Source organism: Ziziphus jujuba, chromosome 11 (genome assembly GCF_031755915.1).
Source record: "Ziziphus jujuba cultivar Dongzao chromosome 11, ASM3175591v1".
NCBI lineage: Eukaryota > Viridiplantae > Streptophyta > Magnoliopsida > Rosales > Rhamnaceae > Ziziphus > Ziziphus jujuba.
The window spans coordinates 9,245,219-9,269,404 of record NC_083389.1 but is presented as its reverse complement, the minus strand read 5'-3'; the positions used below and the strand labels follow the sequence as shown (position 1 = coordinate 9,269,404).

General features: G+C 33.5%; 4 protein-coding genes across 4 annotated transcripts; 2 read left to right on the top strand and 2 right to left on the bottom strand.

Moving 5' to 3' along the window:
- Positions 1–440: 440 nt before the first annotated feature.
- On the top strand, positions 441–1,409 carry LOC107432258 (NDR1/HIN1-like protein 3). Its single transcript, XM_016043360.4, has one exon. It carries the CDS (start codon positions 567–569, stop codon positions 1,254–1,256), a length of 690 nt encoding a protein of 229 aa, XP_015898846.1. The 5' UTR covers positions 441–566; the 3' UTR covers positions 1,257–1,409.
- Positions 1,410–3,730: 2,321 nt separating this feature from the next.
- Positions 3,731–4,835, top strand: LOC107432262 (NDR1/HIN1-like protein 10). Its single transcript, XM_016043365.4, has one exon. It carries the CDS (start codon positions 3,914–3,916, stop codon positions 4,598–4,600), a length of 687 nt encoding a protein of 228 aa, XP_015898851.1. The 5' UTR covers positions 3,731–3,913; the 3' UTR covers positions 4,601–4,835.
- A 3,708-nt stretch (positions 4,836–8,543) lies between these two features.
- Positions 8,544–10,027, bottom strand: LOC107432241 (uncharacterized). The gene has a single exon (XM_016043342.4). It carries the CDS (start codon positions 9,570–9,572, stop codon positions 8,934–8,936), a length of 639 nt encoding a protein of 212 aa, XP_015898828.1. The 5' UTR covers positions 9,573–10,027; the 3' UTR covers positions 8,544–8,933.
- Positions 10,028–19,067: 9,040 nt separating this feature from the next.
- LOC107432274 (protein SMAX1-LIKE 3) lies at positions 19,068–23,120 on the bottom strand. Its single transcript, XM_016043378.4, has 3 exons — positions 21,281–23,120; positions 20,738–20,972; positions 19,068–20,592 (listed from the first exon to the last, which is right to left on the bottom strand). Exons 1-3 carry the CDS (start codon positions 22,495–22,497, stop codon positions 19,459–19,461), a joined length of 2,586 nt encoding a protein of 861 aa, XP_015898864.1. The 5' UTR covers positions 22,498–23,120; the 3' UTR covers positions 19,068–19,458.
- Positions 23,121–24,186: the final 1,066 nt, after the last annotated feature.

The following is a 24,186-nucleotide window of genomic DNA, read 5'->3' as shown; positions in this document are numbered from 1 at the left end:
TTAAGGAGGTGCTCTTTATGGAAGGTTTCTACAAGTTCTTTAAGCCGTCATAAGCCGTCATATGTACGTGTTTCTAACAATCTAGTTCATGAATTAACCAAATCTGTATTAATTTTTCAACAACAATTGACAAATTCCAATAGCCCATAATGATCTTTTTCGATTTTATACTCTTAAATCTTCATAATTAAAGGTGCATAAGATCGATTATATAAAATGATTCGCATGTAGTTTCGTTTCTGAAATTACTAGGAAAGTACCTCAGTTCACGAACACGCGTAAATGTAGCAGGACATGCACGTATATACCTCGTAAAATTCAAAGCTTCAAAAAAGCGCGTCCGCGTTGGATTGAATTGACACATCCATGCCGTGTTCTTCCAATTATTACTTAGCAAACAGATTGCTACAAAATCTATAAATGTACCACTCTACAAATTCTCCATCTTCATTCTATTGCATAACTTTTATATCTAGTTGTCCACTAATTCTCTTCCACTTCACAAAACTTCACTAATTCATTTTAAGTCTTGTTTAAGCTCCAATTTGGCTTAATTTGACAGCCATATGGCAGACAAAGGAGCCCATTTGAATGGAGCCTACTACGGCCCATCAATCCCACCACCAGTCCAATCCAGCCACCGCCACGGCCGAGGCCGAGGCAGAGGTTGCGGCTGCGGCTGCTGCCTCTTCCGCCTGCTTTGTAAGATCTTGATCGCCATTGTGGTCCTCCTGGCCCTCGCATTCTTCATCTTCTGGCTCGTCGTCCGCCCTCAAAAGATGAAGCTTCATGTCACCGAGGCTTCGCTGACCAATTTCAACTTAACCGCCGATAACACCCTCCATTACGACCTTGCTCTAAACGTCTCCATTCGCAACCCCAACAAGAAGCTCGGCATTTACAACGATAACATCGAGGCCAGGGCTATTTACGAAGGTGCCAGGTTCGATACCGAGGTTTTCAGGAATCTTGGCCTTCAGAAGAAGAAGACGACCAAGGATTTGAGCGTGGTGTTTCGAGGGCAGCAATTGGTGAATCTTAATTCGAAGAAGATTGCCAAGTTTAACGAGCAGAAAGCTACTGGGGTTTTCGATATTGATGTGAAGTCGTACCTCCGAATCAGGTTGAGACTCGGTGATTTTATTACTGGTGATTTTAAGCCCAAGATTAAGTGTGATTTGAAGGTTCCTCTAACTACTAATGGAGTATCTGCCGGTACTTTCAAGAAGACCAAATGCGACGTTGATTTTTTCTGATCATCTGTACAGCCAAGCCATGCCAACCACCCCTTTCCAATTTGACTGAGTCTTTCATTTATCATTCTTGATATTATTCATTCTTTTGTGTATTTATTTTTCCTTTTTTATTATTATTATATATTAACAGTGTCTAATACATTTATACTTTCATTTCATAATGACTGGGCACTAGTACCCATTTCATGACTCTTTCAGTACACTAAAACAGGTTATTAGTATTTATCAATCTAAATTTAAAATGAATTTCAATCAAATATTTTTTAATCTTTTTTTATATTAAAAATCAGAATGGAAAAGAAAAAATAATAGAGTGGATACCAAAATTATGTGGTGCCATCTTATTAGGTCTATTTTTATTGATTTCAAATTTTTAATTTGTTATTCAATAACATCTGCATTATTATGATATCCTTTAAACCTTATTTAGCATAATTTTTTTTTTCTATTTTTTCAAAATTTACTTCCTGAGAAGCAACTTTTTCAGCTTTAATTGGAAGAGCTCTATTAAAGGTTTAAAGCATTTTCAAAAAATTGTCTAAGCATGTATTGAATTAAAAAGAATTGAAACAACTTTTTAGAAAACTATGCTAAATAAAACTTTAGTATTCAAATTTTGATGAAGAAATTCGTCGTCCTTAGCATGACTCAAAAGCTCTGCCTTGAAAATTCTCAAATTTTCTTGAATTATCTCCCTGTTAATGGCAACCTATAAAGGACATTACAATAATATGCCAGAGCATTACCGCAAATATGATGCCACGAGCGGCATTATTCCTCGTCACGGCAGACCTTGAGGTCGTAATGTGGGCGTGCATAAAAAAATAAAAGAAAATAAAAGAAAAAAGAAAAAGAAAAAGGTAGATGTTAATTTGTCTTGGACTAAATTGTCCTCTTTCAAATGGGAGAAGAGATGCAATAACCGAATCAGACCAACACAATCCTTTTCTCTTGTTAACTTTTTTTTTTTTTTTCCCCAACTATATTGTCTTTGAATGAAAACTTGTCAACCTGAATACGTGTGGATGCAGTGAAATTATGTCTTCGAAGAGCCTAATTTTGGAGTTACTCCTAAATGGAATCCCCACCCATTAGTCTTGGCTTTGGATTTGGCATATCACATATATTCTTTGTGGCGTCTTGCTTTCTTAGTTAGGCCCTTTGCCCTCCACTATTCCCCAAAAACTGAATCGAAACACGTCAGAGAATGGGAACAAGAGATAAGGTCAAAATATAAAAAGGAATATTTTTTCTTTCTATACTATCAATGTCAATTATCAATGTGTTTGTTTGATATGTTTGATAGGATGCAAAAGGCTAGTGGGCGGCGGAAAACATAAATTTAGTTGATCTACATAGAAGGTTCCATAAGATGTCTTTTGATCCTCGTAACCGTAATAAAGTGATTTATTTCAAAAAAAAAAAAAAAAACTGTAATAAAATGATTAATTAGTTTAGCTGAATTTTGCATTTCTGAATTTGTAATGGACAGAAGGGTATGTCAATTGATATGTATCACATGTGGAGTACTATTTTACTCGTTTTGGTTTTCCTTTTTGGAAAGAGACTTTACTAGATATATACAATTGGTTAAAATTTTACTAATAAAATATGACTCAAGTCCCGATGAAACAATAATGTATTTTTTTTTTTTTTTAATGTTTGGTTTTTTTTTTTTTTTTCCCCTAAAAAATTGCAAGGCTTTACCAAATGGCCACTAATGGGGGCCATACGGTCCAGTCCAAAACGGAATTTGATATTTTGAGCAAACCGGGTAGGAAAAGTGAAATCTTATTGGCTAGGTCCAGCCTTATAGAAATAATCATCTTATTGGCTTGGTCCAGCCTTATGGAAATACTTTTTTTTGTATTTTTTTATTTTTATTTTTATTTTTTTTTTGAATGAGAAAAGCATAAAAAAGTTAAAAAGATATGAAGTTATAAACAATTATTGCGCCCTTTTGAGGACATCCAATTACAATTAACAATTTACTTTACAACATTATTTCAAATACATTAAAAAAAGATCGAATTAAATTTTTTATTTGAAATTACGTAAGAAAGAAGGGAATGCTTGCATAACTTATAAAAAGTGAAGTTTAATTTTTTTTTTTTTTCAAAAAAAGTTGAATTGAATTAGTCCATCACAAATTGTAATAGATATTATAAATATATATTTAAAAAAACTTTGTTTTTGTCTGAGGGAGGTTGTGGGGATTGTTTGGGTGGATTGGGGGCTGGTGAATTCAATAAAAAATCGATGTAATTTTTTTAAAGAAAGCACATCATGGTCTAATTGGAGTAGGAAACTGCACAAAAAGTCAAGCCAATAATACAAAAGTCCAATTGAATAAGGAAGATACCAGGAAACTATGTCAGTTCACAAAGGTTTTCCATACATATAACTCAACCTTCTCCTTCTAAAGCAACCGCGTTGATACCAAAAAATAACGCGGCCTTTTGCCGTATACTCACCAATATAATACCAAACAAAAATTGCTGCCTCCTTTTCACATCTTATATATATATATATATATATATATAAATACCACTCTACTTATATGTTATTCCACACCTCCATCCTCTATTATTATCTTAATTCCTAATTTTTCAAAAAAGACTTTCGATTTTGCTTTCGCTCTCTTAAAGTCAAGCGCCATGGCTGACAAGCAAGCTCTGAACGGTGCCTATTACGGACCGGCAATTCCACCACCACAACCTAAGCAGCGGTCCTACCATCGCCCTGGCCGCGGCAGCGATTTCTGCTGCTGCGGCTGCCTCTTCAGCCTGATATGCAAGCTCATCTTCACAGCCGTCTTCATCATAGCCCTCGCGGCTTTCATCTTCTGGCTCATCGTCCGTCCCAACAAGGTGAAGTTCCACGTCACCGATGCCTCGCTGACGCAGTTCAACTTCACCGGAAACAACACCCTCCACTACAACCTCGCCGTCAACATAACCATTCGCAATCCGAACAAGAAGATCGGCGTCTACTACGACCGCATCGAGGCCAGGGCTTTGTTCGAGGGTGCTAGGTTCGATTCGAAGTTGTTGACCAAGTTCTACCAGGGCCACAAGAACACCACGGTGCTTAACGCGGCGTTTGTAGGTCAGCAATTGGTGGTGCTTGAATCCGATGCGGTTTCGAAATTTAATGATCAGAAGGCTTCTGGGGTTTTCGATATTGATGTCAAACTCTACCTTCGGATTAGATTCAAACTTGGAGCTATCAAAACCGGTCGTTTTAAGCCCAAGGTTAAATGTGACGTCAAGGTTCCTCTTGCTACTAATGGAACATTATTATCCAGTGATTTTGAGACCAAGAGATGCAGTATTGATTATTGATCTTCTTGATCGGTGATCTCCTTCTTTTGAGAGTTGAGATTTTGAATTTTTTCTCTTTCTTTTCTTTTTTTTCGATTTTTTGCATCATTATTCTTTTGTTTTTGTTTTGTTTGTGGGATTATAGTTTTGTGTATTCTTTTTGTGTATAAGAATACATATTATTATTATATATGTTTATGCGTTTGCAGTTGTAAATAAATAAATAAATAATGAATTTAGTTGTTTTTATTTGCCACTTTTTTTCTTTTTTTTTTTTGGAATTTTTTTTTTATTTGCTATTGATAAATAATGTATCCGCTTCCCTTGTCATTCAAAATTTTTCCTATAATAAATTATTGCCTACAAATTTTTCGCACAATTGGCTAATTTTAGATAAAAGAAAAGTTTTAAAGTGAAAGACCAATTCAATTGGTTGCAGATGCAGTGGCAGAACCGGCAAGTTGTCGCACAGGATAATCCCTCTTGACTTAAAACCAAGTATTTTATTGAAGTATCCTTTCCTCGCACAAAATAAAACCAACAGGGATTCAATTTGAGTGTGAAACCATAAATTCCGTACGGCCTTCTACGGCATTAATGTTGTTCTTTTGTCTCATTGTAAGGGCAAGGTCAAAAGATTGACATATAAATAAATAGGAATTAAGATATAAATCCTATTTTATGAAAATGTAATTTCGAACCTTCTCAGCCAGAAAAAAAGCTCATGCCCCTGTAATTTCATAAATAAACCTAACCTATTAATTAAGTCAAATTTTTTAAGACATAGTGCACGTCCTAAGTAAAACCAATATAAACTTAAGCCAATCTACAAGGTTTATTAATTGCTTGAGGAATATTCATCAATAATAATAATAATATTAATAATAATTGCCTGAGGAGGCTATATTAGCTATCCTTGAAGGGATCTATCGGTTTAATATGACGTATGTTTGTATCAAAATTTTCCAATATCACAGATGATTGTTTACTTACACAAGGACTTTTTGATTATTTGGTTTTTAAAAAAAAAAGACTTTTTGATTATTCTTTTTAATTATAACAAACTATTAATTAGCTAGAGGGGCAATAATAAATAAATATATAACGAAAAAACTCAGTGGCTTGACACAAAAGTATTCCTCCCACGTTTTATATTTGATTAATCAAGATTTTCTTTCAGGATATATCATATATCTATTAAGCCGAGATTAGCGACTCCTTCAAGGGGTATTATTACTCTATATATATATATATAAATATGTATGCGGAGTGTAATTAGGACTTTTGAGCACTCTTTAATTACTAGGCACATGATCAAGTTGATCATATATTAATAAATTATAGGTCAAGAATGATCTTTTTAATTCAGTCATTATCTAATGGGGATAAAAGGAATTGTATAGCTTTTTTTTTTTTTTTTTTTTGGGTGAAAAGAGAAATTCATGAAAGAAAATGTTCTCTAATAAAAATACAAAGTGAGTTAGTTTATTATTCTTTGTAGAAAAAATAACCAATTGATTGAGTTAATTATTTTAGCATTCAAGTTAAAATCGTCTTCAAAAACTATCAGGAAATTTTCCTATTACCTACCTACTACAGGTAAATTAGGATCCAAAACATATAATAGGCATGAGATGTAACAAGATTTTTTATTTTATTGTCGTATTTAGTCGTCTATTGCTTACTTTTGTGCTTTTGCAGTTTATTTTCTTTTGTTTTCTATAGGTTGACTCTTCCATGCTCTCTTTTTTAAAAAAGAATACATAAAAAAACTGTTTAGTAAATAATTATTGAGCAGCTGGTCAATTCATCAATCTAGTTATTCTCGATGGAGGTGCATAATTTCATACAAAAGGAAGCCACATCTTTTAATATTTGGCTAATAAAATACATGCAAGCCAATGAAGTCTTGTCTAAAATATTCATATGAAAAATAAAGAAAACAACATATTTAAGAATTCATTGAAATATTAAGAGTTGGGGCCCTCTATGAATTTACAAAGAGGAGAAACATGAGGAAAGTATCTTATCATAACTACTGTTTACCAAAATAATCGACGCCTTCCATTGGTTTTCACAGAATTTAGTGATAATTTAATCGCAAATGGCTCTAGATTTATTATTATTATTTTTTAAAGCTGTTGTCCGTACAGTCTATTCATCTCCATTCGTGATGCAATGAAGCCAGTTTGTAATAATACGGAAAATCATTTTTTATGCTTACTAACGGAAACAAATTGAGTTACTCAACCATCACAAAAGTAATGTTAAAAAAATATCCTAAAAATAACCCAAAAAAAAGTTTATCGATTAGTTTGAAAAAGAAAAATAAAGACAGAATTGATTTTAATTTACATTATATGTCATTTTGAACCCTGAAGTACTCAAATTCTGCATTTATAAGTTCTCTGATTAATCAATTATGTATGAATTTGTAAGAACATAATGATTTGGTTCGATTACTGTTTTCATCTAATTTATTTAAAAATTATAGGCTTAAAAGTATAGGGTAAAGCAAACACCATAAAAAAATTCTTTTTGCGGTCATTAGAAAGATTTTATGGGCAGCCCATGAGAAAGCCCATTTACAGTTTCTCAAGCCCTAGAGAAATTGATCTGGGCTGACAACAACTTAGCTTCCAGAATTCCAGTCTCTCAAGAGCTTTGTCCTTTTCCATCTGCATGACAACGTCTATTCACAAGACTGAAAGACTTTTAAGTCACTTCACTTTATTATGAACTTTGCTGAAAGCATCAAGAAAGCTATAAATGTACCATTCCTCAAAATGTCTGTCTCATCAATAAACGTCACAGAAATTACGAAGAGATCTCGATGGCATATCTCACTGTTTTCAAAGATAGTGCATCCCCCGTCTTGAATACTTTAAAAAAAAAATAAATAAATAAACCCTTCATGGAAAGTAAAATTCACCAAACGAAACGGCCCTTAAAGTAAAGATAAGCATTCAATAACGCGTAAACGTAATAAGTTAATCTCACATATAATAGATTGCAAGTATATATCACATATGATAATAGTAGGGTCTTTACCTTTTTTTTTTTTTTTAACCAAAAAATATGTCTTATGTGTATATGTCTTCACGGATATTCATTCTTTACTTGGGTTTGCCCCATTGTTTAGACCATATTAAAAAAAAAAGACTGAAATACAAGTTTAATATTTAAAAAAGACCGAAATACAAGTTTAGCCTTTCTTCTGCCAAATTTGCCAATGGAAATCCCTGCAGCTAATGTATTATAAGGTTATTTTAATTCTAAGATGGCATTATTAGTTCTATATAATTTGAAGACAATTAGAACTAGAATTGTGACATATTAATGACTTTTCAAACTCTCCTACCATATCCGTTATTAGTTATTAATTCCGTGTACGCAATTGCCACTTGGAAAAAAATAATAATAGTATAGCATAGAGCGCACACTTACCGGTTCCAATGTACAAAAATAAAAAATAAAAAAGGTTTAATTACATATAACAATTTCTCAAAAACAGAAAAAATATACACATAACAATTAAAAAAAATTATCGGTTCCAAGAGTTTCGTCAAGACTTATTGAGATAATAATAACTTTGAAATATTATTAAAAAATGTAAAATTGGCAGGGCATGTAAGATGGCTATGTGTTTCATATCAGGGTATGTATTTAATATCATATTATATTTTTAAAATGAAAGCATATATTTATATATTAAGACTTATAAAAAGTTTCAGATTGGAACAGTGAGAGACGGTACTGTTGGGCAAGCAAGGCAAAAACGTATGCTGACGACTCGCGGGCCGTACTTTTTGCATTAAATTCATTAGCCCAGGAAATTAAATGTGGGATTTATATCCATTTATCACAAATCTTATTATTCGACGCCAACGGCTACCAATTACTCTTCACCACTTCGTTTGTTTCTCTCCCCACTCCATATCTTTGCTTTATAGACATATTCGTACCAAAAGCATTAAAATTTGCCACCTACAAACTTCCCTTTTTATGGAATCTCATTAATTACGAATATCATAACCCGTTTGCCATTTGACATGTCCCAAGGCCCTCTCTCAGCCTCATGTCTCAACTTCCTTTGCCTACAGATTTTTTTTCAAAAAGGACAAAAAAAAAACAGGAAAAAAAAAAAAAACCAATAAAGCGTGCTCCACTCTGATCTCGCCACCTCAGATGGGACCCGCCATAGTCAACAACCATTTCAACGTGGCGTGATCTCTGGTCCTGCTGGACTGTGAGAGATAAAATATTTTTTCCTACCGACCGTTGACTGGAGGGCACCGGAACAATATCTGAACCTCTCAAGGCCGGTCAACAGTGTTTTCCCGACGATCAAATTTCATACGTCGTATATTTCTAAGCTAACAGACATCGGGAGCATCACTCCGGCGGAAACGACACCATGATCTTGTTCTTCTTCTTCAGTAGTGGAGTCCTTTAGCTCATGATCACGAGCAGGAGAAGGCGAAGGAGTATAATAAGGAGGCGAATCACAAGGAGTGGAAAACGGCGTCGTCCCGCCACCGCCGTCGTCGTCGTCGTCGTCCTCCTCCTCCTCCTCCACCTTCACAATCACCGCCAATTCGTTGTCTTCCAGACAAACCCTTTTGGTCTTCGCTTCAGTCTCCGACGACTCCAAACCCTCTCTTTCCTCCTCTTCTTCCCTGATGGTGAAAAGCACTCTCGAAGGTCCGAACAGTTCTTGCCACTTCAATAGGTCATCGACATCCGATACCGACGGCTGAGGAACCGAGTGAGATTCTTGGGGTTCGATACGACACCGGTCTTTCCAGCACAAGAAGTATAGGAGCTCCTTAGAACTGAGAGTGTCGTCTCCGGCCAGAACTGATGACTCCCCTCTAGGTGTGCTCCGCCGCTGGAATCTTCTCCGGCGCCAAAGAACGTAGAAGAGCACGGCGATTATAGCTGTAAGACAGACTGCGAACACTACTATAAGCGCGATTACCAGACCCTTCATGTCTATCACGTCTTAAAAAAAGAGTCCGCTGTGCGTGTGTGTGAATCGTAAAAGACTAATGAGTTTGGGGTTTTTTGTTTTTTGGGTATTAATGGGGATGGTCAACCGGTTTGTTACTGTTAATGTGGAGCTGAGGAAGATAGGATTTAATATGACAAGGTAACCTGGATTAGTAGGTCGCCGGTGGTGGAAAAACGGATAGAGATAAGAGTTGAGAAATGAAAAGTTTCTTGGAAAGAAAAGAAATGATGTTAGTTTTTTTCTCGGAAAAGTAGTAGTGGAAGGCGATGATAACAAAATGTGGTCGAGAAATGATCATGTATTGTAATGATGATGTGGACGTCCCAGTAGTAGTGACGTGGACTATAATTTAAATTTTGAATCAATTAGGTGGATGAGAGGTTCTTATCTGGTGCTTTAATAATATAAAAAACCATGTTTAAGTGTAACTAATCTAATGGTTTTATTACTAATATTTCATTTATCAACCATTCAAAAATTCATTTATAGATTACCGAATTTTTATATTTAATTTTTTATAAATAGAATTATAATATACATTTATTATTTTTGAAATTATAACCCATAAAGTGATATGGTAGTTGATAAAGGAAATGTATTCAGCTAGCTTTCAATGTGGATCTTTTCATTCCTTCCAAATCTGATGTTAGCTGACTGATTATATATATATATATATATATATATATCATATATAAAATTTAATTAATGACTTTGAGATTAGCAAAAAAAATATATATGTATACTGACGGAATCAAATTTAATGTATAAAATTATGAATATAATACTATAAATTATAATTCAAATTACATTTTCCATCATATAAAGAGAATTTTTGTTACTGTTTTTATATAGATTTGAGCATTACACTTTTATAAAATTTTCTTTCCCTAAAACTATTTAACTTTTAATTATTTTAAAGTGTGAAAATGTAATTTTTTTCTAGTAAGAATACATTTTAATTTATACTTTGTTTTTCTTTTTTTGGGTAAAAAATGTACTTTGCTTTTATCTTACAAAAAAGTTTATAGTTTTATTGGTTTTGTTGTTTAGACCATTAGATTTGAAAAAACTATAAATTCTGATAAATGTTCTAACACTATCGTCGTTCCATTTTTTTTTTTTTTTTGGGGATTATTTTTTATATACAATGAATCATATAAAAACTAATTTTCTATTGTAACTTAAATATAAAATTAATTTTAATTTGTTAGGACATATTATTTTCAATTTCTTTTTATCTATATGATCTAAGAAGTGAATCTTTAACTAACCAGTAGGTTTGGTTCTCTAACTCCCTAATAAAGCTGGTCTAACATATATGGCTTTCTTTCCTTTTCTTCTCTAACTACTTTTCACTTTCTTCTTTTGGTCACCTGATACTGTCATAACTACTTATAATATGTAATTCGGGTAAACATTGCTTTCATTTTTCATTTTTGTTTCCTTTATAGGTTGGGCAGGTGGTTTGGCGGGTGAGGGATTCACTTTTCATTTCAATCCCTTCGAAACCCAACCATCAAAAAATTTAAGTAATAACTTAAACATCAGTGAAAGTTTATAAAACTATTATTGTTCGTAAAATTAATTTTTTTTTTTTTTATCATGGAAATAAAAGAATAATAAGTCAGAACTATTTACAATTAGCACTTAGAATTCGTAGTCCAGTAAATTGTCAAACGGGCTCTTTGGAGAATTCAAAATTGGGCCATGTCAATGAGGCTCAATTTGGGACTTCAATGGACTTAGTTTGGGCTTCAAAACATTTGTCGTTCCCATGTACTTTAATTTTACGTGGGCCTAATGGTGGCTGAAATCACTAAACCTTTTTATTGACTTATGGGTACTTGTACTATCATTGCAAAACCAACAATATGCCCTTTTATTTTAATTCACCAAACCGACTGTGAATTGTTATTACATTGACGATGTATATATAGTTTGTTCGAGTTGCATATAAAAAAATTTTAATTTGACTTAAATAACTTAAACCCGGTGCCATAATTGGATGGACTAAATTTTGGAGTAGACGGGCTGGTAAATGTGGTCCAATTTATTCCCTAAATTCGAATCAAATTTGGTGCACTTTTGGTGGGCCAATAGTGGTTTGCTGGACTGAGGTTTCAATCGGGCTAAAGCTTAAAGCGTAAAGAGAGCCATGTTCCTCGAACTCTGTTTTGTCTTGCTCTTGCTTGGCAACTGGCAAGTGTGAAAATTTAGTCTGTAAGAAAATATAAATGATATAGGAAAACGACCCAGCAATCATAAAAAGCATCATCACAGTCTCTAAATTCCAATCTGTGAATCCACATTCTATGTGGTTTATTCGCGTGTGCTTCACATATATATCTTTTTGACCAATTTGTTTTTTTCCATCAAAAGACCAACTCCCAATTTCAATCCAGTGTAACAAAACATAAATCCACAAAAACCCAAAACCAAAAAACACAAGGCTGAAACAGCAACACATGAAAGTAGCCTACTCTCCACCTCTCTTTCCTTGGATCCCTCAATCTCATCACTTTCAAATGATAAATCCATAAAAGCATATACACAGTCACAGAGAGAGAGAGAGAGAAAGAGAGAGAGAGAGAGGTATGTATATGTATGGGATTAAGAGAGGGACTACTTGTGGATCCGAGATTTCCCTTACTTTCATGCAACAAAAAAATAAAATGGCACTCATAAGAGAGAAAGTAAAAGAGGAAGGGAATACGGACAGTGACCTTATGAAAAAGAGCCATCTGTTAGAACCCCTTTTCTTAAAGTCTGCGAAAGCCCTCAAGGTGTGTGGAAACTTTGTCTCCATGCTTAACGTTGTCTTTTCTAGATGCCAAACCAACACTCTTTCTCTTTTGGTGGGTCTCTCATTTTTGTCATTTTTTTCGAGGAGCCTCTCTTACCTCCTTGTCTTTCTTCTTTCAAAAAAATGACACGCATAAACAAAAACCCCGAAAAAAAAAAGGGAACAACTTTGGTATATATTCGGTGCAAGGAAAGGGGTGCCAGCCATGCCATTGTTACGATTCTTGTCTCTGTTCAAATACTCGATTCTTGTCTCTGTTCAAATACTCTGTAAAAGTAGGTGGTTTAATGTTTCCATGAGGGCTTATTTGTAAAAGTAGGTGGTTTAATGTTTCCGTGAGGGCTTAAAAAGAATTCTGTATGATTAATTTCCTTATATATCTATATGTGCTGCGTTTGGTTGCAAAGCTAAGTGTAAAAGTGAGTCATTAACAGTATATACAAAAGGAAAATTAAGATTCCATTAACAATGCAATCTGACCTGAGCTTCAGCTTATTTAAGTATATATAAGAAAGCCAGTTAGTTTAAGATTATATCAATCCAATTATTGAGCGGTGTCAGACAATTTATGTTGGGATTACTAGACGTTAAATGTTCAATATATATAAACTATCTAATGGAGCCAGATAAATGATTTTTATATCAATTTGTTTCACGTTGAACGCATATAAACTTTGTGAAAGAGTCCCATAAATGATTTTTGCACCAACTTGCTTGTTTGAGGTTTAGCCTCTTCTATGTTGGCGTAAACAGACCATTAATTCGAGTCTATTGACCGCACCATGCATATTCAAAGTCTAGGCGCATTCTCAAAAATTTAGTTTGATTATATAAGAAATGGTCGGGAAATGGACGTGCCACTTGCCAAAGAAATATAGGTCAAGGGGGTTTTTAAAGGATTTGCATACTTTATAGAGAAAGAGAAGGGCAAGAGAGAGATGTGATAAAGAAGTCCCCCATTATTTGAAGAGGAAAAAGGAAAAATAAAATAAAAGAAGAAAGCAGATAAAACCCATATCTTGAGAAAGCTACATGATTAGAGTTGCAAAAAGTTGTTTAGGTATTCAATTTTCTGGTGCGATTAGAAAAGGTTTCCAAAGTAAAGGAACAAATTGGCTCTTAAAGATGGGAAAAGGAAAAGAAATAAAGCAATGGTGAGAATAAGATTGATTGGCTGAAATAAAGCTAATAAGGTTGTTGCCTTAATGAGTATGTCTCTTATCCCACAAGGCTTATAACTTAAGTTTAGGCTCCTCACTAATAGTAGGCCCTCTTGTGACGCACCCCCTTTATCGTCCCCTTCCTCACTCGTCCAATTTACATTTTGGGGATTTATTTTTATTTAATTTTATTTTTCTCTTTCTGTGGCTAAGATTGGGTAGTTGTACTCGTGCACAAGTGTTCCACACCCATCATATTTATGGGCCACTATACTAGTCAATTTCCATTTTAATTTAGAGTAACTAGTGGGATTTGAACAAATGGATGGAGTGCATGTGTTTCATGCTTCCATTGCAGAAAAACATTCATCGTCTAGTTTTCGAACAAATAAAAAAGTATTTTTTGATTAATTAATTAAGATAATAATTACAGAAGTCCTTTTCAGAGCCTCACAATTAAACAGCAGTGAATATGGGAGTAGTGGGGGAGATTGGAGGCTTCCTGCGGGAAAGCTTGAGGTGTAGGTAGGTGTCGTGGGACATAAAATAGAAAATATGAATAAGAGCAAAAAGGATGAAAAGTGAAAAGGAAAGAAAAAAAAATTATAATGATTAATTCGGCATATTTGATAGTATTATGTACTTATACTTCCTACTAAATCAAAAATATACTCTGCATCCTACTCTCATTTTTTCCTTTCTCTTCTGTTATAAGATCATAAGTTTGGCTCATGGTGGTACAACTGAGATTACATATCCAGATTTACGGTTCAATTCATGACTGGATTAAACATACCATGTCTTCCATTTTGATTTTAAAATATCCTGATTTGAAATATATATTCATATGCTATTCTTTTTTGATGGAAATATTCATATGCTATTCATTTAGATATAAGGATGACTTTTTTCACATTATTGCTATATAAGGGTACATCAGTGGAAAAAGTAAAAACCATGTATACCCTACAAAAAGATATGGAGCACAAATCAAAATAAGCCTAGTAAGAAGGGGGTTAAATACCACCCACAAGGAGTGAAAAAGGAGATGTGTTTTAAAAGGGACACCCACTTTCTGAAATTAAATAAGATTTAGTTTTCTTTTACATTAAAGACATTGCTTTTCTTTCCTTCCTGCTTTTGAGGGCAAAATTAGATTCCAAATACTCTCCCATGTTCTTATTTAAATAATACCAAGTGTATTCTGACAGGGATATCATACATTTAATCATAGCAGTAAATAATTATTCATCGACTTATTTACATTCCAATCTTTTTTTAATTAAACAAAGATCTCTGCTACCTCCATTCATTAAAAGGAGTATTATTAAATTGTAATACATATTCGTGTGTTATTCAGTTCCTTTTATATTTTAATTATAATGATTAATTGATATATATAAATCGATCTTAAAATTTATATATAGTACTGTCAAAATTATAACAAATGGGTTTAATATATTAAATGTCAATTACGAATATTCGTAATTAAATTGTATTTGCAAGTTTAATGCAATAGTAAAATTATTAAGAATACATTTTTATATTTTGGACTTGATCAATTCGGCATAGTGAAATTTCCATTTCACTTTAGTTTAAATTATGTTCTACTCTAGTTTAAAATATATTGTATTTTCATTTAAAAAGAAAAAGAAAACATATTGAAACTAAATTAATAAAATATTATTTGTGCTAATATATGATATCTAATAGTGTATTCACGGTTCATTAAGCAAACAAAATTAAAGCATAAATAAATAATAATAAAATGAAAAAGAAAAGCAGTCTAACTTGGAGGCTTCTTCCTTTCAGAGATTGGAACAAAGTAATAAAAGAAAGTAAAAAGTAGAAGAGAATATAATAATATTAAGCTGGATTTAGCTCAAAAGGAAGGAGGGGGTGAGAGAGAGAGAGAGAATTATGAAACTCTATCTTTGTCCTCTACATAACGCGTTAATACCCGAAAAACCCTAATCTTTTCAAAAAGACATAGAAACGACAAATTCCCTACTTATGCTTAAGGGTTTTAATTTAAAGCTGTGAAGATAATGATCTTTTTGTGATTCTAAAGTGGCAACATCTTTAAGGTTTAAAGAAGAGATGCTTATCTATGATTTTCTTAATCCTTTTTCCCCTTTTTTAACTTTTACTTTTAATTTATTTATTTTGAAACCTTATGCCTCAACTTTCTAATGCTTTCCAAAGATGAGAATGTTGGGTTACGAAAATCAAAGAAAGAAAAGTTATTCTTTTGCAAATGCATCACAAAGCATGAAAAGTAGTGCTCTCTTTTGATATTTCTTAGGGAAGATTTTGCTTTTTCTCTCTTCTAAAGTAGAAAAAGTTGTTTCTCCTTTGCACAACCCTTACGTTATGAATCATACCTTAATTAATCTTACTTTGTGCGTTCCCAACAAGCCCTTTACAATTATTATAGTTACTTTTATTATGCTAATCATTCCCTTTTTGCATTTTTATTTTGTTTTCTGACCAATTTTTATATTTATGTTTTGGTTTGAAAATTTTACCCAGCCGTACCAACAAAAGATACATAAACTGCTAAAGAAAAATCTATTCACCATAACCTACGATCCATTAGATTAAGCATTTGGTCTTAGCTATGATATGTCATTGAGTTGCCTTAATCAATTATTTATGTAGTTTTTGAGTTTCAATATTATTGTTCAATAATCTTTTGAAACAATTGATAGCTTAATAGGGTCCAAAAATAGAAACCCTTTTTTGTTTAGTCTTGATTTAGAGTTAATTAAAATCTTACTAGTGAAGTCAAAACTGTTAATCTTTTGAAACAATTGATATATAACTTGAAAGGGTAAAAAGGAACTTGCTTGTTTAGTCTTGATTCAGAGCTAGTTTGGATCTATCTAGTGAAGGTCGTCCTGGGCCACACATGATGTAGATGCTCAAAAACAATCAATTGCTAACTCAATTCATTTTTTTTTAATTGAGAAATATATTTATTAATTTTCTTAAGTGCATAATGTTTAGATGACACAAATAATATATATATATATATATATATATATTGGTTTAATCATAATGCAATGATTTGATGGAAAAAGAGGAAAGGAAGAAAGAGCTAGAAACAGTTAAAATCATACATATTTTTCAAAATTGCTGTTGTTAAAAAGGTTGTAATTAGTTGTACTTGATATTGTAAAAAAGTTAGTTGTTGCACAACCTTGAAGCTCAAGAAATGATGAAGCTTATCAGTTGTTGCACAACCTTGAAGCCCAAGAAATGATTAAGCTTATCTGATTTAACTTTTAACATACCCACATTCTAAGTTTATATATATTGTTTGTTGATCATGTTATGCAGTTGAAAATCAGTACAGATCCATTAATGATAGGCCAATGTAATATATTAAATAAGTGAAATTGATAAGAATTTTTTATTGATTGTTTTAATTTTTGTATATAGGTTTTTTATTTGTCTTTTAATTTTCGTATATAGGCTGTAAGTCCCTAAAAATTTTAAATTCCTATATATGTTGATTGGCAAATAGTATTTCTTTAGTTTCCTTTTTAAGGGAGGAATTAAGGATATATATCCCATGTGGAGGCCATGGTACCCTAATGATTAGGAAATTAGGAATGTGACAAATGTAAAACACCTATAAATTTTTAACACGCTATTATTTATTTATTTATTAATGAATGAGATTTAAATTGAAAAGTATCGACCTATATATATATTTTGCTAAGGAAAAAATAAAAATAAAAAATAAAAAAAAGGAAAAAACAAAAAAAGAGAAAGAAAAAGAAAAAAAGAGAAGGATGCCCATGTATAGTTAGCTGGCAAAATTGATACCTGGAAGCATGAAGTAAGATTAGGATTTGCTTTGATAGTGATAAAAATCAGGAGTAGAATAAAGTTTTAAAGGATATGTTTGGCATCAGCGAAGCTTTATTGTTGCTGTTGCTATTATTCAGACAGAGAGCTGGTAGATGCTCTGCGTATTTATTAGGATCTTAATTAAAGTTCCTGGAATTAATGCATGGCTTCCTCTAAGCTTTGCTACTTTAATGGGTTTTGTTCCTTTAACAAATTAAACCCCACTTTATATAACTCTATTTAACATGGAATGGATAACTCTTTCAAAAGTGGAATGATCAATAAAACATTGCCTAGAAAAAACCATTATTTTTAATTATAAGCTTAATTATTAGAATTTTGAGGAAATATATATAATATTGCTAATTTTTGGCCATTTAACGTTGGGTTCACAGTTATGACTTATATTCATATTGGTCCGTGTAAATTGTAAATAGTAAACTCATCCTATATTTTCCCCCTTTTTATTTTCCTTTTTTGAAAAAAAAAATTATTTATAACACTCATTCTCTATATACACATGAACTCAGATTAAGTACATGTTTAGGAGTACTTTTATTATAATTATTTATTTTTCATAGCATCTATTTGTATGACACTTTTATGTATAAAATAAGTAGTAAAATGCTAGACTATACAAATTAAAAGAAACTTTAAATTTATTTTAATTACTTTTATATTTTAATGAACACACTAAATGTCTATTTTTTTTTATTTGATAATATTTATTTGTAGAAGCACTTAAAATGTTTTTTTTCTTTTCTTTTTAAGCAAAAAACACTTTTTAATTTATTTACGAAACACATAATCAAGTGCTAATTCTCTCTTTGTAGCATATAAAAAATCGTATTATTTTTCTTTTCTTGTTATATATGTACTTAATATAAATGTTTCAGTATTTTCACCTCTCTTTTTAACATATAATTTTTTTTTTCAAAAAGAGAATAAAGAAAGTAAGAAGTAAATTATAAGCATATATACCAAATTAATGACCAATTACACGAATAATATACCATCTATAAACTTATGAATGCTAATCTAAAATGTCACAATTTAATTTTATATATTGTACAACAACACCAACTATATATATATAGATATATTTTGGTCTGTCAAAAGTTGTTTCCAAAATTGAACTAATGAATGTCAAACAAGCTTCAGAAATCCAACTTCCAAAGCCAAGCAGGAAAATGTCACGGTGGATATCGAACATTAACGGAAAGCGGTTATGCTAGTTAGTTTATAGTTGAAGACTGTTACCAGTTGTACTGTGTTTAGTTCGACATGTATTTTGTTAGACTCGAACAGTACACGAAATAGTCACAATTTAGTTATGTTATAAGATATATAAATAGTCATAATTTTTATTTTTTACTTTAAAAAACACTAACACACGAATGACGAGAAATAATGCTTGAGGAATTTTTTTTTTTTTTTTTCCCTAATCGTTCCCAAAATTTTCTCCATGTAGGGTTTTCTTCTTTATGTCATGTCCAACAGTTTCTAAACATTAAAATTAGTATCGATAGATTCAAACGCTATTCAAAATAATAATAATAATAATAATAAATTAATTGGATAACGCCACAAAATATCGTTTACCAAAAAAAAAAAAAAAAAAAAATACAAACTCCACAAAATATCATGGACAACTTTGTAAATGGAATATCCTGATTATAATAGAATATAGTACGAATAAAATGTAATTATAACAAGTGAGAAAAAAACAATGCGGGAGAATGAAATTTTGTCATACATAAAATTGAAGGACCCAAAAAAAATAAAAAATGGAGGAAATATTTGAGGTGCATGATAACTACAAATCTATTACAGAAAGATCATGCATTATATTGTACACGTAGTTTTACATAACGATGCAAACTTTTTTTCATCCCCATTATAGGACGTGTGTTAATAACAATCTAATGAAAACCATGTTAAACAAAGAAATTTCAAAAAAAAAAAAAAAAAAAAGAAAGCACCAAAAAAAAAAAAAAAACTACATTATCTTTAAAATTAGTTGAGAGAGTTATTTTTTTCCCCTTCACAGTTCCTGAAATTTGAAAATAATCCTTCTATCAACAGATTCAAGAAGTCCAATGTCATCAATGGAGTGATCTTCTGCACTGTCATTATCATCATCATCATCAAAGGAAATGTTCAAGTCCAAAGACATACAAGGACTACAACTTGTCTCCTCTAATGTAACAACAACTTCTTCTTTTTTAGGCTCTTCTAATTTTTGCTTAACAGGAGGAGAACAAGCTCTTGATCTGGAGCTAAAGCTTTCACAGCTTAAAATGATAATGGCATCACCTAGACCAGCTTCTTCTCCGCTCGAATTCGTTATCCTTCCTCTTTCCATAGCTCTCTTAAACCCCATTTGCGAACAATAATCGGCTTGTTCCACATCTTCGATCAAGAAAACTCTGTGAGGATTATGAGACACTGCGTCCGCGAATCTCTCAATGTAACTGCAACTTTGTTCGTCTCTGGATCTTTTGTTTCTACAATCCTCGGTAGAATCTGCTCTTGTGGATGAGAAACTACTCAAAGCTATGGAAAGCAAGTTTGTCTGTGAACCGAAAACGAGCTTAGCCAATTCCCTAGCAATCTTTTCTTTAGCTTCCATATCCACACCTTGGAAGAACAACCATGTCTCTTCTTTGACCTCAATGTTTCCAACTTTTTCTTTTCTTCTAACCATGCCAGACCGGCATTTCAAGATGGCACTGGCGATTTCGGGAATTATATCCTTCTGCCATGGCACTTTCTTCTCCAATGCATTGCATAGGGTTTTGAGGTTCTCTGCATTGAGCTCTTTGAATTTGTGTGAATACTCGGTCTCCATAGCATCACTAGAAGAGGCTGAATTTGGTGTGGAATTAGGATTCGATAAGAATGGTTGTTTTGGATATTCCTTATGCTCTGGAATATACATTCGCAAACTCGGCTCCGCGGTCTTGTTATCAGATATCCAGAAATGATGTTCTCTCCAAGACTGGTTCTGATGGAAATTAGGGTTTTGTTGCTGATCATATGAAAAGCCAGAAGCAGAAGAAGAAGGTGAAACGGAAGAGAATGTGAGGGTTTTTTCGGAACAGTTTGGTTGCTGGTGCATTGAATTACAAATGGAGTTCCACTTTTTGCAAAGTTCGGAAACCGGGACACAGTTTTGCTGGTAAAAAAGAAAACAAAATAATTGCAAAAGTAAAGAAAAAAGAAAAGTTAGTCTTCAAACCTTAGTATAGGAAAAATGGTGGACCACTTATGGTAATAATGAAAGTTTAATTAGGAAAGTTTGAAGATAAGTAAATAAAAACCTGATCATTAGTTGAAACTTGTTTGGTCTCGTTTCTGCAGTGTTGGAGCCATGCAGGTAAGGTCGAAGTAGTGGAATCACTATTACAAGTAGTGCTTTGAAAGCTTCGAGCTTCGACCTCGAACTTGGCTGAGCACTCGGCACAGCAAGTGAGTTGCTTATCTCCTCCAACTTCAACTATCAAGCTGTTAGTCCCATTTCTATCTATTTCGCTGGTAGATTCGCTTTTCGGGTCACTGAAGAAAAGAAGTAAAGTTAGATAAGAATGAATGACATGGAAGGCCAAAAAAAAAAAAAAGGAAAAAAGGAAAAAAAGAAGAAGATAAAACACAAAATAGAAAAATCCTTCATAATTTCCTTTCAAAGCATTTGAATCAAACTACTTTTTACCCTTTTAAAGAAAAAGATGGTTGTTCTTTATATGCAGTTGATTTCAGAAGAAAACCAAAATACTTTAAAAAATGGCATTATATATAGTTTATAATGATGAAAACAACGAAAAGGCATATATATCAATAATTTGCAACTTTACCAACTTCTTTACCTGTCAGCTGTGACTAGGCTCAAGCGCAAGCTTCCTGCAGGAATTGTAAGAGGATGAATACCCCAAACAGTCTCAAGCGATGGATGTCCAGATTTACATCTCATGTAAGTTTGGAAAGTTGCAATACCCATTAGCCAAAACTTTGCATTTCCTCCAATCCCACATACCAATTTACCCAACTCCATGATCATGTGCTCCACAGGACAATAATATCCTCTCCCTTGTTCACTTGAACAAGCCCTATATTCAGTTGTCCATTTTAGATCTCCCAAATACAAGATAACCCCTTTTCCCACACAGCTTCTGAGATGGTTTTTCAGCTCTCCAAGTTTCTGTTCCACCTGTACTCTAGAGTGCTGTCCAAAAGAAGATAGAGATAGTGAAATGAATTTGACCTCTCTCAAAGCCTCAGGGACATCTTCTTTGTCTACCTTATCTTTGACTCCTCTAATCACACCCTCAATACTAGCAAGACACTCTCCAACAACCACAATACTTTTTCTTCTTTTGTTCAACAAACCCTCTACAACACTTTCAACATCTTCATTCCTAACTGGATCTGATAATTCCACTGGTTTCCCTATTACTTTATTATTAGAGCCTACCTGAGAGATATTTGTAGGAGACTGAGAGAGGACTAAGAGACTGCTTTCCTTAGAGGACTTGTTGCTACTCACTGAAGGAGCTGCACTTTGAGAACATATCTCTAAAGACACAGCTTGTTCGACATTGCTTTTAACTTGAGTACTAGAAAAACCAGCTTCTCTCATGACTCTACTAACACTTGGATCATCCAAAATGGAGATAATGAGCTGCTCCAGCTCAATTTTCACAGCGAGGAGAGGCTGCTGCTGGTTTTCAATAGAACCGCGGCGCTGATGAGCCTGCGCGCGCTTGAAGGCGGCGACCAAGGCGTTGGAGATGGAAGGGTGCTGAGAGTGAGTAGCTCCCAACATGGGGCTAGAATTGGAAGCAGGGAGACGATTGAGAGCCACGTTGAAGCAGAGCTCAAGGGCTTTGCATTGAAGAGGGTGAGAGTTGGATTGGAGGCAAGCCGTCCGCAATAGACCGGTGGAAGCCGAAAGCATGGTGTTTGCAACATGGAGGGGAGTGACTTGGGCATGGCCGCGGCGCCTTGCGAGAGTCACTGCCTGTTTCACCACGCTTGCTGCCTCTGCAGTCAACCCCTGCTGCACCGTGCAACCCCCTGCTCTCATCTTTAGATGTTTTTATTCTATCCCCGCTTGGTTAACAACTTCCTCCTATATATCTATGACAAAAAGAAGTTTAGCTTAATAAAGGGTATGATTGAGGAAGGAGTTGTGGAGATTTTGTAGGTTTCATGGGTGTTTTGGAAGTGAAATGAAAGAAGAAACAATATGTATGATTTCAGGGAAAGTGTTTGATGGAATTTTTTTTTTTTTTTTTTTTTTTGGGGTAGATTTTCAAACTCAAACTGAGGAAATATGAAATAGATATGTTATGTAGTGTAGTCTCATGAAGGTTTGTATGTTATATCTGAGTCTAGATCATGATGACGATGATGGTGGTGATAATTTAGTGTTGGGTGAGAGAGAGAGAGAGAGAGACGCATACAGGGAGAAATAGAGGGGGGAGAGAGAGAGAGAGAGAGGGAGAGGGTCTGAAATTTATGGGAGGTGGAGTGTGCTTTTCTTGTGGGTGAGGTAAAATTTGGGGTCCAAAGTCGATTTTGTAGCGGAAAGTGGAATGCATGTGCTGACAAGCAGAGCGAATTCACCAGTATCAAAGGCAACTCAGCTTTGCCTTCTCTCTCTCTCTCTCTCTGTCTCTCTCTCTCTCTCTCTCTCTCTCTCTCTCTCGCACTTACAAACATCAAATTTCATAAAAAGCAATCGTGTTCGTAAGTGGGTCTCTCTCTTTTATGCAAAGTTTTTAAATAAAAATTATATGCTAACCTATAGAAAAATAAACATCCCGCACTCTCTATATGGTATGCAACAATCTTTGGTATATAATCTTTTTTTTTTTTTTTTTTGTGGTTATCTCACTAAATTCCAGCCAGGAATTGTCCTTTTTATATCTTTTTCTATGGGTTAAAAAGACTGTTTCTTTCTTAATTTTAAAGCAATCAAAAACCTCCAAAATATATATTAACTGCAATAAGAAGAAATAAGGGAAACTTAACATAAATTTATTATTGCTTAATTAGGTGTCCAATTTAAGAGACACATCACGCTCTTCACGTACTATAGTCTTTCCCTTTCCAAAAGAGAACAATATTGTTAATTAGCTGACCAATATATAATAAAAACCCCAAGTAGCTCCACATCCTCAAAATTTGGGGGGTCCAAAAGTGGGGTGGGTGGGCCTGATGTGCTAATTTCTTTTTCACCATCCGCCAAAACCGAGGACCTGAAAAGAGAAGCGGGACTATGTGTCTGAAGGAATCGGGAACTGTGTACGATTTACTTCCGGACTCAAAGACATGGAATAAAGGCTAAAGTGTACTAGTACTACCCCATCTTTCTGATTTATTAGGGTTATTCGCAAAGCTCTCTTGACGCCTTTGAAATTGCATATATACTGCATTTGCATGGGGATTAAGAACACACAAACAGTAACACCTATCTGATTTCCCTCTCTCTCTCTCTCTCTCTCCATTATTACATAAAGTTGGAGCTTTTGAAGCCCTCCTTAATTGGTTCAAAAAATGAACCAAACAGATCCACCAGTGTAAGAAAAAATAAATTTTAATTTATAAAATTATATAGTAACGACCTCCAGAAGTCACTGAGCATTGATGGGTCTACTGGTTTTCCTTTTACTTGTCCAATCCAGCAACTTTAGGTCTCCAACTTCACTGTGCCTGCCAAGTCATTGCCAAAATGCATGGGTGCTGTTCTGCATCTCTCAAAGTGCTTTTA